This window comes from Canis lupus, chromosome 31 (assembly GCF_048164855.1).
Source record: "Canis lupus baileyi chromosome 31, mCanLup2.hap1, whole genome shotgun sequence".
NCBI lineage: Eukaryota > Metazoa > Chordata > Mammalia > Carnivora > Canidae > Canis > Canis lupus.
Genome location: NC_132868.1, coordinates 23,468,325 through 23,492,168, shown reverse-complemented (window position 1 = coordinate 23,492,168; position 23,844 = coordinate 23,468,325). Strand labels below are relative to the sequence as shown.

At 39.3% G+C, this 23,844-nt stretch overlaps 1 protein-coding gene across 11 annotated transcripts in view; it reads right to left on the bottom strand.

The window, feature by feature from the left end:
* The window catches only part of TP63 (tumor protein p63), a 219,129-nt gene that overhangs the window by 69,604 nt on the left and 125,681 nt on the right, over positions 1-23,844 (bottom strand). For all 11 annotated transcript variants that reach the window (XM_072807823.1, XM_072807822.1, XM_072807824.1 and 8 more), the window contains one exon: positions 13,285-13,539. In XM_072807823.1, coding sequence (XP_072663924.1) covers positions 13,285-13,539 — 255 coding nt within the window. The remainder of the gene's footprint in view (positions 1-13,284; positions 13,540-23,844) is intronic.

Genomic DNA, 23,844 nt, shown 5'->3' with positions numbered 1-23,844 from the left:
TAAAAGAAAAGTATATAGAATGACATACTTACTGTATTGACTAAGATCACCTAGTTTTGGGTATAAAATGCAGATTCCTCAAAAAAGAATAAGACTTGCTAGGTAAAAGAAAATAAGAAGTCCCCTTTCTTCTCCTTTCCTGAAATAACTTAGTCAACCCTCCTAAGAAGAAAACTGAAGGAAATAAGAGATACATGTTCTCACTCTTGGAAGCAAAAATATCTAGTAGATTACAGAATGCATTAATCAAGGAAGTCAAGATTTGAGATGGAATTTAGCATTCAGTTTCAACTGGCTTGACTCTTCTTCTCATTTTAGAAGTCCATATTATAGGGACGCCTCAGTGGCTCAGTGGTTGAGTGTCTGCCTTCAGCTCACTGGGGCAGTGATCCTGGGGTCCTGGGATAGAGTCCTGAATCAGGCTCCCTACAGGGAACCTGCTTCTCCCTCTGCTTGTGTCTCTGCCTCTCTCTCTGTGTCTCTCATGAATGAATGAATGAATGAATGAATGAATAAATAAATAAATAAATAAATAAATAAATAAATAAAATCTTTTTTTTAAGTCCATATTAAAAAAATAATAATAAAAAGTCCATATTATGAAAATATTCTATTAAGACATCTTAGGTAACACCCAACTAACCAAGAGTGCACATGATACTTTCCCAGAAGAATCCACTTGATGTTTTCAAAAAACCATGTTCTCCTTCACTCTCTGCTCTTCCTTTTGATTGGCCTTCCCCCTCCCTGTTCCTAATCCCCAAGTATCCAAGATGATGATTATACTTGGGTAGAGGCTGAAAGAAGATTCTATAAAAACTTAACAAAGGGACTCTTCTCAGGACAATTCTTCTACCTACACCTCCAACATTTGTGCAAAGAGAAGCATTATAGCTGAAACCATGGGGCACTAGGCAAGAAATCACTGCTGAGATATGAATACATTATGGGAACTTAAACAAATAGCTATCCTTTTAATGCTTCTTGAGTAGGAAACTAGCCTGGAAGGAGTCTATATTTCCTTTAGGTCCTGCAGCTGAGACATCTTCTTTTCTCTAGACCCCTCAGTTCTCAGTTCCCCCTCACTAGAATAGTTCCCATTCTAGCTTTTATACCAAAAAAATGCATAGATGAGTTACTGTTTATTAAATTACGTGATGACCTTCAGGCATAAAATAAACATACCTGCAAAAAAAAATGCTTTTGTTACACCTAAATATAAAAATGTAAGCTATAGTCTTCGAAGATAAACGTCAATATGGTCCATTACCAGTGTATTCACTGGTATTTCAGTGTATTTCATTCTATGAAAGAACAATATAAGCCTAAAGAATGAGTTACCTATGGTAACTCTTAGAGGTGGAGGATAAGATTTTTCAGAGGCTGATTAAAATGGTTATTTGTCAGGTACCTTTCTAAACTCAAAGGGAATAAAGGTAAGCCATTTTAAACAAGTGTGCATTGACTCATACTTACATAAGTATAGCAAAGGAGAAAGAGGTTAGTTATCTATGTGGGTTAGTTTAAGAAGAAATTATTAATGATCATAATAGGATACATTCTCTGCACATCTATTCTAACTGTGGAAGTATAAAAAAAGTTACTCCAAATTTGTATTACGAAAATACTTTGTAATGTACTTACTGATAAATCTACTTCATCTAACTATCAAACACCATTTCCCAAAAGCCTTATGTACAAATTCCATGTTTTCGTACAGAAGGTCAAAAGAGTGAGGGTAGGTGATAAATTCGAATAGATAATATTTCAAGGTAAGCACCAAATCCTGGGTCGAATATACAACTTGAATCCTCAAAGATCCATTACTAAAGCAAAGGAACAGAGTTCACTTCATGAGTACTAACAGCCTTTCTTGTAAATACTTGCTTTTGGAAACATTTTATCTTTTCAAGACTGTTCTGCTTTGGAAATAGTAGTGACGGTCAGGAGTAGTAGACATACACAAAAACTAGAATTTCAAATTCAATAGGATCGAGATTTTTCTTTTTTTTCCTTATAAGCAAAATCTTTAATAATACCTTAAAAATTATTCAAATTTTTAAAATAAAGCCTGGGCAACACTATAGAATTCTTTTTTGAATAGAATTCTTAGCAACAGGGGACGCCTGGGTGGCTCAGTGGTTGAGCGTCTGCCTTTAGCTCAGGGTGTGATCCTGGATTCCCAGGATCAAGTCCCACATCGGGCTCCCTGCATGGAGCCTGCTTCTCCCTCTGCCTGTGTCTCTGCCTCTCTCTCTCTCTCTCTCTCTCTCTCTGTGTGTCCCTCATGCATAAATAAATAAAATCTTAAAAAAAAAAAAGAATTCTTAGCAACAGGAAGATGTTTTATAAGTATTCATTCTAATTTTCTAGGGAAAATTTAGAGAAACATAGGCATCTCAGATCATTACACATCAAATGCATCAAAATTCTGGCATATCAAAATATTAATTAAAATGTTTATTATTACAGCATATCAGTTTTAGATAAGTCAACTTCATAAAAATAACTTAAAATTCTAAGTTATAAGTAAACTTAATAATGTTGAGACATTCAAGATATTGAAGCAAGTTTTATAGGATTATGAGAATTATTTTGCTATGTTAAACTATTATAGTGGCTCACAGTAGCAGATTTTTGTTTTTTGACATAAAGTTAATCATATCTATGACTTCCTTGATGACAAGTCCTTGGTCAGAAATATAATCCATAATAAGTATGTTGTTCCTATGGGAAAATGAGATTTGCTTTTCCAAAAATACAAAATAGTAAAAAAAAAAAAGAAAGAAAAGAAAAGAAAAGAAAAAAGAAAAGGTAGAAGCAATGGATATTCTTTAGCATCAGGGCTCTATATTCACAAATGTGAAAATCTTAACACACAGGGTAGAAGGAAAAGTAAGTAAGCAGGAGAGAGAGAAGAAAGAAATATCTTTCAAGCCCAAATCATAATTATTGTAAATTAATGCCTTTGTTACTCAACTAGAGTAACATATGTGTATCTTTATAAATAAATAAGTATAAATATTTATTTTTGTATTTTTAAGAAAAAGTATTTTTCTTTTACTGATCTCATAAAAATGATCACAATTTAAAACTTTATCATTGGTTCTGCTGAAATGTTATCGATAATACACTAAGAAAAAAGTTAACTGATTAACAATTGCAGGATCCAATTAAACATGCTTTAAAAAGAAATTATTTTACATTAGAAAAACACACACATACACACACATAACATATATTTTCATCCCACTTTTATTTCTAGGGATTTATATATTGATACTGTTTTATTCATCTCTGCTTATAAATGGAAAACCTCGGGAAACTGACTAAATTGTAAGCGTGGGTTGATGTAGCATTCAAGCAGGTAAATCTAAAAGCAAAAATCCAGGATGAGATAATAACATATCATGTTTTTAGAATTTGATCTCTCAGGCTCCCAAAGAGCTTCATAAACTTTAATTAGGCCTCACAACAATCCTGCCAAGTAAATACTGTAAGACCTATTGAACAGATGGTGGGCAGAAACAGAACAACCTGCCCCAGCTCAAAAGCTTGATAGCACCCAAAAGTTGCCCTCTGAGTCCTTGCTCTATTTTATGGGCCACGCTCTTCATGAGCCTGTCAGGTGACTTCTCAGATTCAAATGAGGACCCTTCAGCTAAGTGTTCTTAGCTTAAGTGTTAGTGATAGTGTTCTTCCTGTCTAATACAATATGGGAACCAACCAGTAGAAAGAAAAGTAATTTGGGGGCACCTTGGTGGCTCAGTTGATTATCAGATTCTTGATGTTGGTTCAGGTCATTGTCTTGTGAGATCAAGCCCCCCAATCAGGCTCACTGGCTGAGCCGGGAGCCTGCTTAAGATTCCCTCTCCAGCCAAAAAAAAAAAGTATTTTGAAATGGAGTATTCATCTTCATTACTCTTGCACAAGACTTAGTAGATGGTGCTGGTTAAACAGCATAAAAAGCAAAAAATAAAAACTGAATTAATAACCCACGAAGAAACACCTGTATGGCTGACAAACTTGAAAATTCTCTATTCCACATATAACACACTCAAAAGTCACATTCCGAGTCTTCAGACCTTAGTAATACAATAGCAAAGTGGCAAATTATATTGTTTTCTTTTCTACTAAGACATCATGAGGCTTCATCATTAGATTCAAACTAAAATGAGAATTTCAGTCTATTTGTAAAGTGAGAATCCTTCCCTAATTTACCCTACAATGAATGAGATCTCTGGCTACTATCAAATTTTCTTTTAAATTTCACCTGAGGGTAACCTGATGATGGGGCCATAATCATTATTAAAAACCACAGGAGAGACTGCTGCTAAGATCATTACCTTTAGACCTCCATGTGTCTAATTACAGGACCCCTTGTTCTAAAAGCCATTCCACGTCTATGGAACATCTGCAGGGCTTCAAAGAGTCTAAGATTTTCCCTTACAATAAACTCTCCTTTCATCTCAGAGAATTGGAAGTGGTTGTGGAGAAAGCTATGTTATCTCAAGTCGTCTTCCAGTCATGGTGACCTAATAGACATAGTAATTGCTACTGATATAAAATTATGAGGATTTATTTTACACACAGTTGCTTTACTCATGACATGACAGCTGATTGCTAACCCCTTTCATGAAAAAAATACATCTGCCCTTCACCATCAGAGGGGATAGGAACCACTGCAAGACTTGGTCGTACTAAGAAAATGGCTAATATCAGGAGTGCAAGTGGAAGAAGTGTAGAACTCAGGTAAAGATATGCACTCATAGCAATATTTCCTCATAAATGGCTCACATCATTCTGGGCTGATTTTAGGGGATCTTTGTCAAGCTTAATGATACACTATATTTCTTTTGAGTCATTAAAATTTCTTATGACACTATTCTCTGTTTATACCTCAATTTTCAGGTGATTTTTGTTCCAGCACACTTTGTACATGCCAATTAAAAATAAGCCATCAGTGAGGGGAGAAAACTGATTTGGAAGCTCTTTAAATCTCACCGCCCTTTTCTGGTTACAGTTTTGGCCAATTTTAGAGATGTGAGTTATAGAGTCCTATAAATTCTCTAATGATAAAAACAAAAACAAATAAATGAGATCTTTTCCTTAGACAATGGATCCAACAATGCACACTATTATATTTTTTATACAGTAAAATTTTTATGAGGAATGAGAAGGTGAAAGTCATTTATTGCAAGAAAAAAAATCTTCAATGAAACTGTGTTGCAAAAGAGTGAAGGAGAGAAAAGGAGGAAGGGAAAAAAGGAGGGAAGAATGGAGGAAAAGAAGGATTAGGAAAGAGAACAAGGAGAAAAAAGAAAACTTCGTAGTGGGAAAAAAATAAATGCCAGCTCAATTTATTGAAGAAAGGGATTAATCTATACAAGTTTTTAAAGAGATGGAGAATTATTGTTTCTGAATGAAATATATTTACTGATAATCTTTCCCTTAGATGCTTGTTCTAGTTTCCAGTTACAGTATTTAAACTTCACATAATCTTCCCTTGTCACTGTTCTTTCAGCATGCCTATTGTTTTGTTTGGTCTATAGAGTTTTATAACTTTAAAAAAAAGATTTTATTCATTTATTCATGAGAGACACAGAGAGAGAAGCAGAGACACAGGCAGAGGGAGAAGCAGGCTCCCTGCAGGGAGCCCGATGTGGGACTCAATCTCAGGACCCTGAGATCATGCCCTGAGCCCAAGGCAGATGATCAACCACTGAACCACCCACGTGCCCCTATAACTTATTTTTTAAAAGCAATATTACTACTGTCATTTAAAGATCTAGAGCTATTACATGCAAATCCAGATTTCTAGCTGTTTCTGAAAAAATATTATTTTAATGCCAGGTCTACTTTCCCCCATGACAACAGGCTGGGGTGCAAAAGACATACCCCTGCAGACAGCGTATATGATCTCATCTTGCCGCCATCCCCATTATCATCTTTGATTCCCACTGACATTTGGATTTGCCACCTCTCAGGTAGCCCTTTTCTAGTCAAAATGCCTTGTTAAACCAAAAGGGCCTGATGATCCAATTCCTATTTTTATGAAAATGCCCATGGTGACTGATTTATAACATGATCTTCCTAATATTAATCCACCATTCCAAGAACTCAAAGCTTCAGTGAAAAAAAAACAAGATACTGAGTGGCTGGTAATACTTATAAAACTAAAATCAAAACAAAAAAAAGTGACCACTACTAATAATAACAGAGTGAAGGAGATAAAAGGAGGAGGAAGGGGAAAAAGGGAGGGAAGGAGGAAGGAAAAAAAGGATCAGGAGAGAGAACAAGGAGGAAAAAAGGAAACTTTGTAGTGGGAAAAAAGAAATGCCAGCTTTATTTAAATTTGCTATTTATTTCTTTTTAATAAGTGGTCAGTTCTTGGGATGCCTGGGTGGCTCAGTGGTTGAGTGTCTGCCTTTGGCTCAGGTTGTGATCCCGCGGTCACAGGATGGAGTCCCACATTGGGCTCCCCGCATGGAGCCTGCTTTTCCTTCTGCCTCCGTCTCTGTCTCTGTCTCTGTCTCTCTCTCTCTGTGTGTTTCTCATGAATAAATAAAATATAAAAAAAAATAAGTGGTCAGTTCTCATTATATTAGATATAAGAGATCAGTGTCAAAATTTTTATCTTTAGGGCAGCCCGGGTGGCTCAGCGGTTTAGTGCCGCCTTCAGCCCAGGGCCTGATCCTGGATAACTGGGATCGAGTCCCACCTAGGGCTCCCTGCATGGAGCCTGCTTCTCCCTCTGCCTGTGTCTCTGCCTTTCTCTCTTTCTCTCTCTCTCTCTCTCTCTCTGTGGTTTCTCATGAATAAATAAATAAAATATTTAAAAAGTTATCTTTAAATAAAAACTCTAAAGTGCATTCAACGAATCACTCAGGACAGTATGGGAGGGTCATAAACATTAGGTGAAACTGGCTTATCACAAATACATTGACCTAGAGTCAATCCAAACAAATTAGGGCAAATATACTGATGAAGTTATTCTGCTCTGCCCTGGGGACAATACCTCTGCAGCATGTCTTGTAATGGAAATTCACTTTTAAATCCAATCAAGGGGGACGCCTGAGTAGCTCAACAGTTGAGCACCTGCCTTTGACTCAGGGCATGATCCTGGGGTCCCAAGATTGAGTCCCACATCGGGCTCCCTGAATGGAGCCTGCTTCTCCCTCTGCTTGTGTCTCTGCCTCTCTTTCTGTGTCTCTCATAAATAAATAAATAAATAAATAAATAAATAAATAAATAAATAAATAAATAAATAAATAAAATACTAAAAAAAAAAATGAGTAAATAAATCCAATCAAGTGTTGGATTTAAACATGAACCATCACCAAGAATCTTCAAGTCCTTTCTTTAGGAGATTCTTCCTCAATACTGTGGAACTAAGAAATAGCTCAGATAACAGGTGAATGTGCTCATTCACTGAATGACATTCAGTATCATTATTTTCTTTATCATGAGAGGGGCACAAAAAAGGGACTCCTATATGTATCTCAGGAGATTTACAGGACAGCTATGTCAGGAAGTGAAAATAACCTCATTATGGATAACAAATGTATCACCAGCAGGAGCCAAGTCTGCCGACTTCTCTCCTGTCCCTCAGCAATAAAATCTAACAGCCACTCGATTATGAGATCAGCTCAAGCCCCAATTACAGCTCAAAGTTTGAGGACAAAAGTGTTTCCTTTGTGAAAAGAAGTTGATAAATCATATTCGCCGTGAAAAAGTTTGTCTGTACATCATGTCCTTTGATGGGCTATTCTTAAGAGTCCCAAGATTCCAGAGGGCCACGCAACGGGCTGGCTTGCATTAGATTTCTGCAAAGCTGGCAGCCTTATTCTGGAAGTCTTACATTACAGGTAACCTGATGACAGGGAGGGTGGGCCACAGGCATGCATCTCAGCTCGCCTGTGAAGCCAACGCAAGAGAGCTTGCAGGACTGATACGCTGGGATCAATGAAACTCTCCGGGGAACTGGCTGTTCCCCTTTCAAATGCCACCTCCCTAATCTCTCCACTTGCTCAAGTCAGATTCTTCAAAGCTCTGAGCAGGACACGAGGCTGGCATGAGCAGGAGAGGCAAAGGAAGAATGCTGTCTATAAATCATGGGTGGAGGGAAAAGCATCAAATTTACGGATGGTTAACAATCAGAGTCAGAATTGAGGAACACTGCTTGGAACTAGAATTGCTTCCTTTAGCCATGAAGAGAAAACAAAGTTTCTTAATATTTATTAAGGGCCTACTGTATGCTGGAAAATGTGCTGGGCAGTGGGTCAGGAGGCCTGTCCTCCAAGACCTTGAAATCTATGAAGGGAAAAATCATAATACCAAAAAAAGTGATTGTATGTCCAAAGGCCAGGTCTTTTTCTCAAAGCACAGCAAAAAACACTAACTTGAGGCTTTTCAGTGTTTGCACACAGATAATACTGTGGGTCATGGGTTATGAGAAAAAGAGTTCGCAAACTGACAAATGTGTGTGAGGCTGGTAATCAAGACAGATTGACTTATATTCACAAAGAGGCCTGGTCACTAGAGTCCAGTGAGAGGGAACACTCTGCCGCCCAAAGTGGTGTTCTCACCAGACCTCTCGATTCTCAAGTAGGTGCCGTAGAAAGCTTATCTTTTACTCAACCACCAGTCCAAAAGCATTCCAGGTCAGTACGTATGAATCTTTTCAATGGCCACAGAGTAATGCATTATTTGGATATGTCACCAAATATTGAAATGGTTCCCACTGATGAGTACGTAGGCTCTTTCCAGTACTCCGCCACCACAAATCAATATATCGACTCTTCCATAAGTGAAATCCACTGTTATCCTTTATTTAACATGGTGACTAAAAAAAAAAAAAAAAAAAAAAGGCATCCCCATAAATGAAGTGGTGGACTGAAAATGAGAAATACATGCTGAAGTCAACTGTTTTTTAATTCAAATCTGGAGAGGGCCCTTCCTTGCGCTGGCAAAGAGGAAAACACTTGGGCAGGCATAGGAAAACAGAACAGCCATCCTGCAGACGTCTGCCTATAGGACAACCTGTTATCATTCCATATTATCTTACTCATATATTTAGATAGTGGATAGTATCACAGTCTCTTGGGGCTAGAGCATGCATGTGAATAGCCCAAAAGCATGAAAAAAAAAGTAGAAACATTTTGCTTTGCTTTCAAATTATTACTTGCACAACTGAACTCTCACAAAACTAGGAAACTCATGAAACGAAGGGATCAAAATTCAGATTCAGTGAACATTTATATCCATCCCTATGACAAGCCAGGTGCCCATGAGAGCATGACACTGGTCATACAATCCCCATAATAAAAATGTATTAACATCCCCATTTGGCCAGCTCCCATGTGCTGCTAGCAACTTGCAGAATCAAAATCTGCACCTAAGTTTCTTGCCATCTTTAAACCACCATTCTGTCAACTATCTCCTGGCTAATGATTCCTTGCTACCATAGTAGACCGGCACCTCGTGATGTTACATGGGAGGCCTCTCTGATTATAGCAGCCATCAGATTATAGAAATAAGAAAGGAATCTAAAACTAAGTCCTAAATTCGGGTGGGTTTGGGTTTGGGTTTGAACGTATGTGTGTGCATGTCTGTGAGATAGAGAATATGGAAAAAGGTTACCGCACTTCATTTTATCTCGGTGGAAGAAGTTTAAAATAAATATCATGTGTTTAAGAAACTGGAAACACATTTGTTATTTAAAAAATAGAGAAAGCAAATAAGCATACATGCTGTAAAGATATTAATTACATTTTGGCAAAAAGTCTGAGTAAAATGAGAATTAAAAGAGAAAACACGAGAGGATGATGACAAGTGATAAAATGGTACTAAAAAGATTTTTATTAAAAAATTACCAGAAGACGATGCAGTAAGTGTGGCTCCTCCTAATGACAGCTGCTTCTGCTGCTTTCTGTTTGTGGGCAGTTTTAAATGATAGTATTTTATTTTGGAAAGTTGCTTTCAAATGCACAGATGTCAAATAAATAGGTGTTATATGATCTGATATTTAAAAAGTTCTCCATCAGCTGGGCTTCAGCACCATACCACACAGGGCCTGGATGTCCCTGTACGTCTCCTTCTATCAATCAGGAGGAAAGGCCGTCTAGACAGGATGGCAGAGAGACTTGAGCTGAGAGTGAGGGGCCCTGGGTTCCTCACCCACCTTGACTGGTGATCAGACTTGTCACCTTTACTTCTCTAACTTTCCTCATTTAGAAAAGTGGGGCTAACAGCCATAGTCGTGAGGCCCAACAAAATAAACAGGTGAGAGTGTACTTTTAAAAACAGTGAGGTTCTGTGCCTATGTGGGAAGATATATAATTTGGTTCAGAGAGTTAGATGCTGTTGTGTACAAGATTCTGGTGTCCTTGGCTAAGATCTTAGGGGTTTTTTTAGGTGATTTCAACAGCTACTCAGATGCCCTAAATTTAGGAGAAATGCACTTGGGCCTAAAAGAAAACTGATGGTTTTCTAACGTACTTACTAAAACTAAAACTCTAAACACCATGTGATACTCTAGTAGGAGAGAATGGACAACTAACTTAATCACCTTGTCTCATGAAATTTGTAGGGTGGACTGGAGGAAAGCCAAGAAAGGCAACACAGCTTAATCAAGGCTGTTCATTCATGGCAGGCAAAATACATAATAAGAACTTAAGTCCTTCTACAAATGTCCTATGATGATGATTTAATAGGACTCCACCATAAAAGAAAAGAAAGTAGGTTTCACCGGACTCTTCCCTATCCTCACAAAGGTACCGACTGATCTCGAGAAAGACGAAGTGACTTGGCTAAAGTCACAAAGATGATCATGTCTAGAATCCAGGTTTTCTGGCCCCCAAACAGGGGCCCTCCCCATTGCAGCAGTGCCTACCCCTTCACGCCGGGTACTGATCTCACTGCTGTCCCTCATAAGGAAATTTTACCAGTATGCTCCGTAAGATATTTTTTTTCTTTTTTAACCTACCACTTAGGTATGTCTCCCCAGCTTTTTTTTTTTTTTTTTTTTTTTTTTTTTCCTGTGACACAATTTACTTCTCTGAGAATGGGGCTTTCTTTGATGGTTCAGAATGATGTTCAATCTGAGAAAAACCTTAAGATTTCTGTATGAGGAGGTGATGAGGGAGGTGAGGGGAGATGGGATTTAATGTTCCACTTGTAGCAAGTTCCACAACCATGGTTCTTAAAGCATTTTAGAAGGGAAATGCTCAATCATTAGTGGCCTCAGTAGGCCCATTAGCCCTTCCGACGTGCTTATTCCTAACATAGTGGAGGTTGGCCTGAGTATGCAAACAAGAACCTGTTAGCCAGGAAGATCAGGGATTGTGAACACCCAAGCAGCGACCTCTATTCTAACGCACATCATGCTCCATTTATAAAATGGCTATTCCAGCAGGTTTTCAGCAAGATATTACTTAGATGGATCAACCAATATTTATTTAAGGCCAATGGACTCTAAGTTTACTCACCTTTAGGATCCATTCTCCAGGATTATTAATATAAAAGACACTCAAGACTGTGACACAATTGATAAATAACACATGGGAGGAAGATCAGATTTTAGGCTCATACTTAGACTTTATGTTTGAAATATGAGCCGTGACAGAACCGCTTCTCAAACCATGAAAGAAAAGCACAAAAATAAAATTTTAGACCATTTTGAACATCGTGATGTGGAATGGGAGAAAAAGAACACAATCTAGTTGGGGAGGGGACAATCAGAAATAGGTCCAGCTACACAAAAGCCTCTGTCCCTTGAGGGGTGTCATTTAACCTCCACATTCTTAAGCTTCTCTTGCTAGGAAAATGGGAATCATAAATTGTGTCCTACCTAGTTCACTAAGAAGTGAAGACAAAATGAGGGAACACATGTGAAACTACATGGGACATAGTGTCACAAATGTAGATTGTTTTATAAAGGATATACAGTTGGATTAATGCTATAGCGAGCTAGACGCTGTAACATAAAAAAGTAAAATACTTTCCAAAGAAACCTATTTGCCAAAGATGGGGGAAAAAAACTGTTAAAACAACTGTAAAGCTACTTCTCAATAAGGTGATAATATTGGGAAGCACTTATAATCCATGCAAATTTTAAGTTGCTTGAAAAACATGCATGCCACTTTGGTGTTGGGCATTCTTTGATCAAGTAATTAAAACCGGTCTTGTAAGTCTCCTCCCTTATATATGAATTTTATTTATAATACATTACAAAACAAACTCTGAAAGAGAATAAACATTCTTACACCTTTCTAATTTTTGAATATATCTCTATGTTTTCTTGGAAACATTATATACGTAAAGTCCTTTTTTTTTCCAACTATTTAATCGGAGTCTCTTTGGACTAATTGATGACTCTGATGTACAGTTTTGGAGGCTTCTTTGAGGAAAAAAAAATCTAAATGTATTAAATTCCTAAGTATCAGTTAAGTCATGACTCGTGCTACAGAGTCTACATGTATAAGCAAACTTAGCCCTTTGGTAATAAGTGAGATTTTAATTTCTTATTACTCCGTTTTGGTGATTTCATTTTTTTAATCGCATATTAACAGGACGTTTATGGGCAGCCTGGGTGGCTCAATGGTTTAGCACCTGCCTTAGGCCCAGGGCGTGATCCTGGAGGCCCGGATGGAGTCCCACGTCGGGTTCCCTGCACCGGGCCTGCTTCTCCCACTGCCTGTGTCTCTGCCTCTCTTTCTCTCTCTCTCTCTCTCTCTCTCTCTCTGTGTGTGTCTCTCATGAATAAATAAATAAAATCTTCATGAATAAATAAATAAAATCTTAAAAAAAAAAAAAAAAGGACTTTTACTTCTTCCGCGTAATGAGACTGATCACTATCCTGCATTCTTGGACATGCAATTACGCATCCCATGCTCATGATACTTTTTGTTGGCACAATGCTTTAGAGTCTCCCAAAAGCTTTTGCAGGACGGACCCCCTCCCACCCCTACCTCATCCCCCCACCCTCATGCAGGACGGACCTCCTCCCACCCCAACCCCACCCCCCCACCCCCCGGGGTGAAGCAGGCAGGCACAGATCTGCTGACATTGTTAGGAACCCGCCAGAACCTGGGCTTCGGCTCCCGCATCGGGGCTCTAACCACCCAGGGGCACTTCTCCTCGCTCTGCTCGGTGTTAAAGACCCAGCCACGAAAGGTCGCTGGCGGCCGCGGCGCGGGTCTCTAAGCTGTGGCAGGTGGTCCCTGCGCAGGGCGGCCAAGCCGGCCCTAGCCCTCGGGGGTGGGCTGGGGGGGGGGCGCTTACCGTCCAGGTGGCCGACTTGGCGGTGCTGGACTGCTGGAAGGACACGTCGAAGCTGTGCGGGCCCGGGTAGTCGGTGTTGGAGGGGATGGCGGGGGACGGGGACAGCGCGTCGAAGGTGGAGCTGGGCTGCGCGTAGGGCGACGGTGCCGTGACGCTGTTCTGCGCGTGGTCTGTGTTGTAGGGGCTGGTGGACGAGGAGCCGTTCTGAATCTGCTGGTCCATGCTGTTCAGGAGCCCCAGGTTCGTGTACTGTGGCTGCGGGACGCCCAGAAAGCCCAGTGTTAGCTCTTGCACGCGGCAGGCCATTGCTCCGAAAAAGGCGTCGCTTGGTGCGTGCATTCTACAGAAATGCACCGTGGGCCTCTGAGACCTCACAGCCCAAGCCAAACGACCGCTTCGTCATAGGAGGACCAAGGGACGTCTGAGGCCTGTGTGTGTTTCGTCAGGACCTGGCACAGGTCACACGGGTTTTGTGCGGCCTTTGGAGACTGTGGTCCCCTGAGGAGCGACTGAGAGGAGAACGCGCACAGTGATGCTGTGGAAGCGTTGCATGGTATCAGACAGTGGCCACATGCACGGGAGCAAAGCATAGGGCAGAGCCTTGGGATCACTACTCATGAAACTGATGTAACATTGAATGTCCACTATACTTAAATTTAAAGATAAAGTAAAATAATGCATTTATTAGTAAACTGGGCAACAATGTTCAGGGCTCAGTAGCTCTATAGAAGGTCTTTAAGGGGCACCTGGGTGGCTGAGCGGTTGGGCATCTGCCTTTGGCTCAAATCGTGATCCCAGGGTCCTGGGATGGAGTCCCACACCCGGCTCCCCGCAGGGAGTCTGCTTCTCCCTCTGCCTGTGTCTCTGCCTCTCTCTGTGTGTCTCTCATGAATAAATAAAATCTTTAAAAAAAGGTATTTAAAATAAATAAATACCACCTCCTATTTCTTTGTATTTTCCACCTCCTGCCATAGTATTCAGAATGAGAAAGACCACTGGATGGTATGTTCTAAAGGGGATTTGAAGCATCAAATAGTTGTATATGAAGCAAAATCAGATGTCCTCCAAATGTCCTTGTAGTCTTACACTCTAAATTCTGCCCCAGGGTAACAAGAATGCTTCCACCCCCACCCCACAAGGACCCACTTCTTCGAGACTGGAGAAGCACACAGGTAGCAAGGTTAGGGAAAGCCATCTAGATATCTTTAAATGTAGCATGCTAGTATGTCATCCAAACACAGCCTAATTTTTTATCCATTCTTTCATTTTCTTTGTAGCAGTTTATTCTTTGCCAGCATAGAACATGTGGAAGAGGAATCCCATCTCGTTATGATTAACATTCTATATTTGATACAATTCAGAAGTATATTAGCTCATGTAGCTCCTCTGCCAGATGCTCTTATGTCTTTTGTGCCAACAAGCACAGAGTAGGCACTAGATACGATGTGTATGGAAAGAATGAGTTAACTTGTCATTTAATCCACACACACACACACACACACACACACACACACACAAATGTATTACTATCAGAGAGCAGGAGTGATTTACTCAAGTACCAGCTAATAAGCAAAGAGTGGGAATTCTGAAACCAAATCTTCTGACTCTGATGGAGTCCAGGGCCCTGCCCAACACCAGCACACCTGTCAGCCCGATGAGATAATTCGAAGCATTCCTAAAGTGGACGCAAATGGGATAGTTTCCAGAAGTGGCACCCACTGTATGGTCCAGTTTTCCCCGTGTAAACACTTCTGACCCACGTCAATCTCATTGTCTCTTCAAGCCCAGGAAGGGGGAACAAAGCAAAAGCAAAAAGAGAAAAAGCAGTCTTGTTGATACAGATTTTATAAAGGAAATGAGGAGTCAGGTGCTTCGGTTGAGGTAGCACTTGCAGAGTCCCGACCAAGTCAAGTGATGGAGAACAAGCAAGCTCACAAAGAAATAGAAGGTGGACGAAAATCTTAACGACATTGAATTATTCGACTAAACTTTAGGTATTTCCCACAGGGAGGCGAAAGGACGAACTCGGCCATTCCATTCAGTCCAGAGAGCATCTGGCTAAATGTTACAGGCCGCATGCCCATCCCAGGACATTTATACATTCGCATTCCACTGCCCGAATGCCACGTCCCCATTTGCTCTTCAAATAACTATTAATCTCTTTACACTTCTCCCCCTGCTGACAAGAGCAGCTGTTTGTCTTGCCTTCTCTCTCCTCTGACTTCTGCAGCTCCTACTCCTGTCCTCTGGTCCAGCTTCAATTTGTACTCTTCTAACAGGTGAGGCCAAAACTGCAGGTGATACAACTAGGGGAGAAGCGAACAACATAGGAGCCCCCACCCCTTGCCCCAGTGCCACACTCCCAACCCCAGCTGAACTCAAGTCTGGAGGCATGCAGGCCAGCAGCAGGGGCCTAGGAATGGGATTGCAAAGATATTATTTGTGTTCAAGTTAAGGGTCAGCATGCAAAGCACTCCTGTACGTCCTGTAGGAATCAGATAATGCTCATAGAGGCACGTGCTTCCCTACAGCACTACAATTAGGGAAGCAGTCGGCCCTGACAGAAAGGACAAAGAAACCCGCCGAGCACTTTCTCACAGGCAGTAAAATGCCTGTTGAGCCACCCCTTTCCTCCTCCTTCCAGCTACACAGAATGGAACTTTGGCTAATTGTGGGCTTGGATGAGAACAAAGAAACATAGCCCTTTGAATTTTTTTTTTTTCAATATATGTAAAGAGAAAAGTTTGGGGTCCAGTTTTAAAAGCCAGTGAGCAAACACTCAGTGCTTCTCGAAGGTCTTAAGAGAAATAGAGAATGCATTTACTTGGGAAGCACAAAGGAGACCCCTGGTGTAGCTGTAGAACTGAACATATCAGGTGGTACTAAAAAAGCAGAAACCATATTCCCAGTCATTTCATAGCACCGTAGGTGCTGATGGCAAAGCTTTTAAATGCCAGCATTTTTAATTCTATACAGTTTAGGAGAAATATTTTACTTAATAACAACAGAGTGTGCTTCCAATGCTAATGCCTCCACTTACGCATTGGAATTCTCAGCTTTAGACACAGGGCTGCTTACTATCCAAGACAAAAGTGGGAAAACGCATTTCAATTCAAACTTTTCTCGAATTTTACTTTAAGGAAACATATGTCAAGTAGTGTCCTCAATTGTCTTTCAAAACCATTTAAAAGCATAAAACCAACACTACTTGCTTTTAATTTGCCTAGAACACAAAGTAGGAATTGCATGATTGGGAATCTACTTGGATACTTTGCAGAGCTTTATTAAAAATCAGTGTCATAAATTTGCCATAAGAAAGAGTACTTTTGCGGTTAATTTAAGGAGCATTCACTTAACAACAGCAACAGTTTCTTATTTGCCTCTTTGATTTGACAAGAGAGTGGACATGTCCACAAAGTGGGATTGGAGGCTGAGGGCAGATTGACGTAGCCAAGAAGATAAGCGCTATGTAGGCAGGACCAGCAAAATAATTTGTGTGACCCATTACAAAATGAAAATGCAGGGCCTCTGGGTCATAGATTATTGTTTTAAAATGGTGATAGCAAAACATTAAAAAAAAAAAAAAAAAGAACCAGAACCCATTGCAACTACACACTTTTGTATGTATGTATGGAGTTAGCTCTGTACCAGGTTAATGAGGATTAATTCATTTTCCACCAAAGTGAAGCTGGTGGGGTAAAGGAAGTAATGCCTGTGCCCCTTCTTTACTATAATTCCATGAACATGGAGGGGTGTTATGCTAGGATGCTAATGTAATGCCTATTTATGATGACCAGGAGAAGAGCTTCAGAAGTTAGAACTGTACATTTTCATGCTAGTCAAAAAAAAAAAAAAACTGCCCTCAGTAGAACTCTATGGGGTCTCCTATGTCCCATGTATTTCTTATTCAACAAAAAATATTAGAATTTTTGAAATGAAATAAGAATTGTTCCTTTCTAGCCACAAGGTATCTTGATCTTGAAATAAACTTCACATACTCTCAAGATACACAATGAGTGAATGAATGAATGAATGGAAATGTTATCTATCTACCCTAACACATTTGGAAGAGGAGGCAGTCATCTTTCCACAAATCCTGAAAGGCAAAATGAACACAATATGCCGAATAAAGTATAACAATTGATTTCCTCTGGCTTCAGACAGATGCCTCATTTCCTATAAAATAACTTTGAAGTAGAAGACTCACCCCCTGGACCCTAGTTTGTTGTTTTTTTTTTGTTTTTTTGTTGTTGTTGTTCTTTTTTTTAGCAACATCTATAACTGGAATATATTCAGGTTCATCACAGACTAGCCAATCTGACCACAGAAAGGATGAAACGCACCTTGTTCCCTGAGACTTATATTTCAGGTAATCCCAGGATACCTTGGGGGTGTTCTGAAACACGGAACTGTCATGAAGTGAAGAGATACTCAGGGGCTGAATCTCAAACTGTTTGCTTTTACCATCAGGAAAGAGTAAGTATAGGTAAGAACTATTCCAAATACAGAAAAGAGTATTTTCCTGCTTTTCTCCTCTTTTCCACCTTTTTCATTCTCATAGCCATCTCTAGGGTCTGATTTATTTCTTCACTGAACTTCAATTTGGATGATTAGAATTAAAATATAGAAGACTAGATTTTTCCTGAGTGGGCACTGCTTTAGGAGTATCCTATAAATGCAATCCCTGTAGTTTCATCTCTTTTTCTTTCCTGGATTACATTAATAAGTTATCATTAAATCTGAAAGTAATGTGAGCCTAAATTTTCTTCTCATCTGCTCAGAAATAATGTGCCAGTAGGTAGCACTGTAAACAAAACTCAGTATTGAATACTTGGGTTATGCTTAAAGTTGGCATTGTCATCACTTTCCTATAAAAGAATTTAACATCAAAAAAGGATCCCCATTAAGTCATTTGACCAGTGAAATGCAAAGAGAGACTTAGATGTAATTTGTGCTCCTGCAACTCTTTCTCCTCCAATTTATCTGTATAAGAGAAATTGTGTAAGTTCTATTCATCAGATACTACTATCTGTAATAGATAGTTTATGACCACATGGCAATAAGAGCCACAGTCTATAGCAAGAAGTTAATAAAAAAAAATGAGAGCCAAATCAGGAATAGGACATGTTACTGCTGAGAGGTAAAATCACAACTTGTTTACTTCCATTTAAATGTCCCCTTGTCACAGGAAACAATCACTTGCCCAAATTTTATTTCAAGAAATTATATCTATAATCTTTGACTTACTATAAGACCAAGCTAAGGAATTAAATGTTCTTTGGCACTTACATTCCTGAATAGATCTGAGTAACACAAAAGAACTCCAAACTTAGACTGGGTGATGTGGAGTCTAACCCCCAGCCCTGTGCCACTAACGTGCTGAAAAATCTCTGTGTAAGGCACATGCACCACCTGGTCCTTAGCTTCCTATAAGGAGATTGATTCTGAGGATCAAACATAAAAGGCACATCAATTCTAACATTCCGGTGAAGGACCACACTCATCCACAAAGCTATTTTAGGGTGCCACGAGGCTACTTTCAAAAAATGAGATAACCTGTTTTATTATTATTATTATTACTTTTTAAGACAGATTGGTCAGGCCAAGCTTAAAAATCAACAATGTTCCAGGCAGCATGCACATGCTTTCCTCAGCTGAGGGGACCTTTCACCTCAGGACTTTCGTGAAGATTCTAAAGCTACCTCTTGGGAAAAGAAAACGGTTTTCCTCCTGACCCTGGCTTGACAAAACATTCATTTCAAATATGTGCTAGCAGGCGGTACTACATTTTCATCCCCAAATATCAGCAGGATAGTGACTTTTCAACAAGCACTGCCTTAGGGAGAAATACTTGTCGTGTTTTAGTTTTCTATCACCTGCCTCACCTAAAGGAATGATGGCTTCTTTTATGCTAGAATTTAAAGTGCTCCATCCGCAGCCAAGAAGATATTTGTGTTATAATGTCAAGTTTAAGTACAATCCTTCAACCTTAAGAATTTATTTAGCATCACGTTATTCTCAAGACCAGATTTTTTTTCGTTGTAAAATATTTCCCTTCTTTTATCTTCCAAATGATCCCCCAAAGTGAACATTTGGAGGTAAAATACACTCATCCCTTCCAATAAACAACATGTGAGAATAAAGCACCTAAGCACACAGGGACTTCTGACAGCAGGCAGAGGGTTTACTAGACGGTTTTATGTTCTGACGCAAAGTGCTGAGATTCCTTTGAGGTCTGAGATTCCATAACTCAGGAAAGAGCTCCCGAAAAGCCCCAACCAACGCCAGACAACCGCAGGTGAGACAAATAAAATACAAGTTGGGCGATCAGGTGGTCAGCAATGTTGGCAAATACTAGACAATAGCATTTGCAAATCCAGGAAATGAATTGTGTTGAAGTTGAAACTCAACCCAAATATTCCCACTTTACACTGTGGAGAGCTCAATTAAGAAAAAATAAACTTCACATTCTGCCTTAAGCCAGTATTCCCTTGAAGTAATGACCAAGTGAACAAAATTAGAATCACGAGCATCTGAAGTCTGCAAGAAATTTCTGTCATCATCATATACCAAAGAAACATGGGGCTGAGCAGAAAGCAGGAAGGTATAATTCTAATATTCAGTAACTCTAGATGCAGATATGAAGGAAAAATACACAGAGTTTCAATTTCTTCAAAGTTGAAACAAAAATATGTGGGAGGACATTTTCAATCTGTAACAGCCACTATTTCTATAGCTTTCTTGAGCAGAACTGGTAATGTGAAAAGAAGAGAGTACATAGCAATGAAAATTTTCAGTGACGATGAGGCCACCTGTATGGAAAGCATACCATGGTGACTTTAGAGGCCCATCAATAATGTCTCATTGGTTTTCAAAGTGAATTTAAAATACTTAAAGATATATCTGTCAGACCACATAATGTATATATCTGTCTTATATTATATATAGGATATATCTGTCTAGGCCGTATCAGAAATTATGACCTAAATCAATGGGGTGATTGAATGTGATTAACACTGAATCACAGAAGATAGTTTTGTTTACCACGTTGCGAAATTGAAAGATAACAATTTCAATAAATAGTGACCATCAGGATTTTAAAAAAAAAATCAGAAACACAAGTAGTATCAATATCCAATCCTCTCTACGAAAAAAGAAAGAGTATTAGCTATTACTACTACTACTACCACCACTACCACTACGGATCATCTTTCTGAGTCCATAACTATGTGTTTTATGTTTATAGTCTTTAAGTTCTATTTATTCACTTAATCCTCATGAGCTAAATGGCATTATTGTCCTATGTTTTATGCATATTTTATAGATGAGGAAACTGAAGCTCCACAAGATTAAGTAACTCCCTTAAGGTAGCAAGTGACAGAGTCCAAGTGAGAAACCAGTAAATCTGGCTTGAGAACCCGTATTGTTACGGATCTCTCATTCTGACTGCATGTAAATCTGAGTCGCTCAAATATCTGCCTGGAATCTTTCGCTACAAATGACATATTTCTTTTAAAAAAAAGTTTTTCATATTAAAGACAGGAGATAAAACTAACCATTCTTAGAATACGTGTAATTGCAAAGAGTGAGAGACCCTTAGAGCTTGGCCACCAGAAACTCAGTGCGGGTGACATCACATCGTCCCTCTTGAGCTTGAAGATTTTGAGTAGGTCCCAACTGTCATAGAATAAAGGCCCCAGATCTTTAAAGTGGTCTATGCCACGCTATTTGAAACTCTTTCCTTTGCTGACTAAAGAACCAGCAAATAGGCACTCCTCCAGGTTTTCAAAGGCAAACTCTTTCAGTTGTCAGCCTTCATGCTGGCAACATGCATCCTAGCTCATCTTGTACGTTTTAGTTCCATGTCTTCCCCCACGATGGGGATCCTGCTTGAAATTTCCCCTGGCATCACGTAATTGATGTGGATTATCCGTACAAATATATATTTTTTAAATATTTGTCTTTTCTGCTAGACCACAGCCCTCTGAGAGATTATTTCTTGTTATAATGGAGTCTCGTACCTGGAACAGGGTCTGAGGCACGGTAGCTGTTCCAGAAATATTTATTGAAGGAATAAGTGCAAATCATTTCAAAATAAAAATCACTTCCAGAAGATGTCTTTTTTAATTCTAAAACAACTAAGTGTTGATTTTTATGCTGAGAGAAGTCTGCCTTCAAATCCGATTCATGTCTGCACATACTACTGCCAAATGAATGTTATGGTGCATCTCCAAATAATCTCTATGACCTTTACTCTGTGTTTTGCTTTGTTTTGGTAGGTGAGAATTGGGCTTTTAGCTTCAGCTTTTATGGGAACTAGTAGCAGAATAGCCAGTCCTGTCACTCACACGGCAATGAGTAATACTTGGTAGCTCACGCCTAGCTGGGAAGTTTATTAATGAGCTTCTACTTCCTTAAAACAAACACATACACATTTTTGTGCCAAGGCAATATTTTTTACCTAATGGCCTAGAGTTTGTTTCTAATGCATCTAGGTCAGCAGTAAGAATCCAAATTTTTGTGGTTATATAATTATTCACTTCCTAGGGATGGTGTTTGTGGCCAAATGCAGATTTCTTGGGAAAGAAACCACCCAGAAACAAGCTTGGAGTAAGACATTAGTTTCTGGTGGATAGGCCACAAAATTTGTCCCTCCCTCCCTAATTTCCATGATTTTCTGCCCAGTTAGCTAGAAGTCAGTTTAGAATAATGCCCTAATTAAGGATTTACAATGTATGTTTTGTGGAACTGAGACTGTACTTTATCAGACTTACAAACCTTTCCTGCAAATGGTCTAAATTCATGACTTCATTTCCCAGACTTTATAATACACACACAGAGGTTAAAACATTAGCCTTGATTTGCAGATAGAAAAGTAAAACATGAAACAAGGAGTATACTACTCAGTTTTACTATTCTATACATATTCAAATGAGAGACACTTTCATGCATTCTAATTTGCTTTTGCTTGTCAGGTTCTTTGCTGATTGCTCCATTTTCCATTGTATTTGAGATTAAAATTTTCAGTGATTTACTACGCTTTATAATTAGACATGGTGACTTATGTAACATTGCAGTATTCCTTTAAGCTGTCACTTTTAACTACAAAATAAAACCAAAGTTTCCAGCTATGCAGAAGACATGCCTTACTTTGAAAAGACAGCCATCTATTCATTTCATCCTCTTTATCCCATTTTGAAAGTAATAATCAATCAGTTTAATAATTACAACAGCTCCTTGGTGTCTTATTTGAACACGAGAAAACAAACAAACAAAAAACTAGGACACCATGTTTAAGAACAAAATGACTTAAAGATTTCTCAGACATCCTTTAGTAATAATAACACCACAGAAAATGAAACGGGAAAGTGTTTGCAAATCATCAAGCTTATTCACCCACAGCAAACCACCCCAGATCTCTGGTGATGATCAAGAGACAAACAGGGGACAAAATGAATCAGGGGACAAAATGAATCAGTGTGGAAGCAAGTAAACACTTTTAAAAAGTGACTGCAAAGCAAGATAACAATCTAAATCTATTTCGTTTTTTATTTTTTTTTTAAATCAAACACATTCTCTGTTCTCATGGGTAATCAATTAAATGAAAGCAGCACACACTTTACACTGTTTACCTCTGTTAGAATACAAGCCATTTCTTACTCAGGAAACTTCCCTGTCTTTTAAAAACTTTCTTGCTACTTGAAGTATAATGGAAATAAATACCAGGGCTCATTTAAAAAGACAGAGAGGGAGAGAGACAGAGAGAGAGAGAGAGAGAGCTTGAGAGAGACTTGTAAGATGTCAAAGAAAACCACACCATTCAGAACATACAGGTGGAGACAAGGCTTTGTACAATGTATGCAATCAGTTTGCTTTTTGCACAGGTCAGTTACAAAGAGCCATTTCTGTAAAAGTACATACAACATGCCATATTTTTATCTGAAGATACCCCTTCATGCAATAGCAGCAGATGCATGCCTCCGTCACATTCAGGGACCTCCTTTGGTGGTCTTGGAGAGGATATGGAGATACATAGCATGCATCCCTATGCACCAAGAGTCTTCAGTCTAGAATTGGGGAGAAGGCCCCTGGTCCATAGGGAGACCAATGAGGGATGAACAGAGATGTGCAGGAGAGTTCAAGGGGAAGGGGGGTTATTCTGAAGTGTGTGTGTGTGTGTGTGTGTGTGTGTGTGGTCAGGGAGGGTGAGAAATGTTTAAAGGTGAAATAGCCTCCCAGCAGGGCCTTAAAAAGTAGAAACCATTTGACCTGAAGAGAAATATCTGTGGGGTGGTGTTGGAGTTATAGAAAGAAGCCAGGAAAAGTACCTTCTCTGGAAATTTACTATTCTGATTTTCAGCCTTTCAAGCACTTTGGGACTGGCTATGGAAATCATTTCCCAGCCTCAGGCTTATTAAGGGCTTTGGACTTCACCCAGGGTCTCTCTTTCTCACTGTGTCTAACTGTAGAGTCCTCAGCCTTAGTCTGGTGACAGTCTCCCATGGTCTATTTAAAAGTAATCAAGCCATTCCCAAAACATCTGATGTTGCCCGTTGAGAG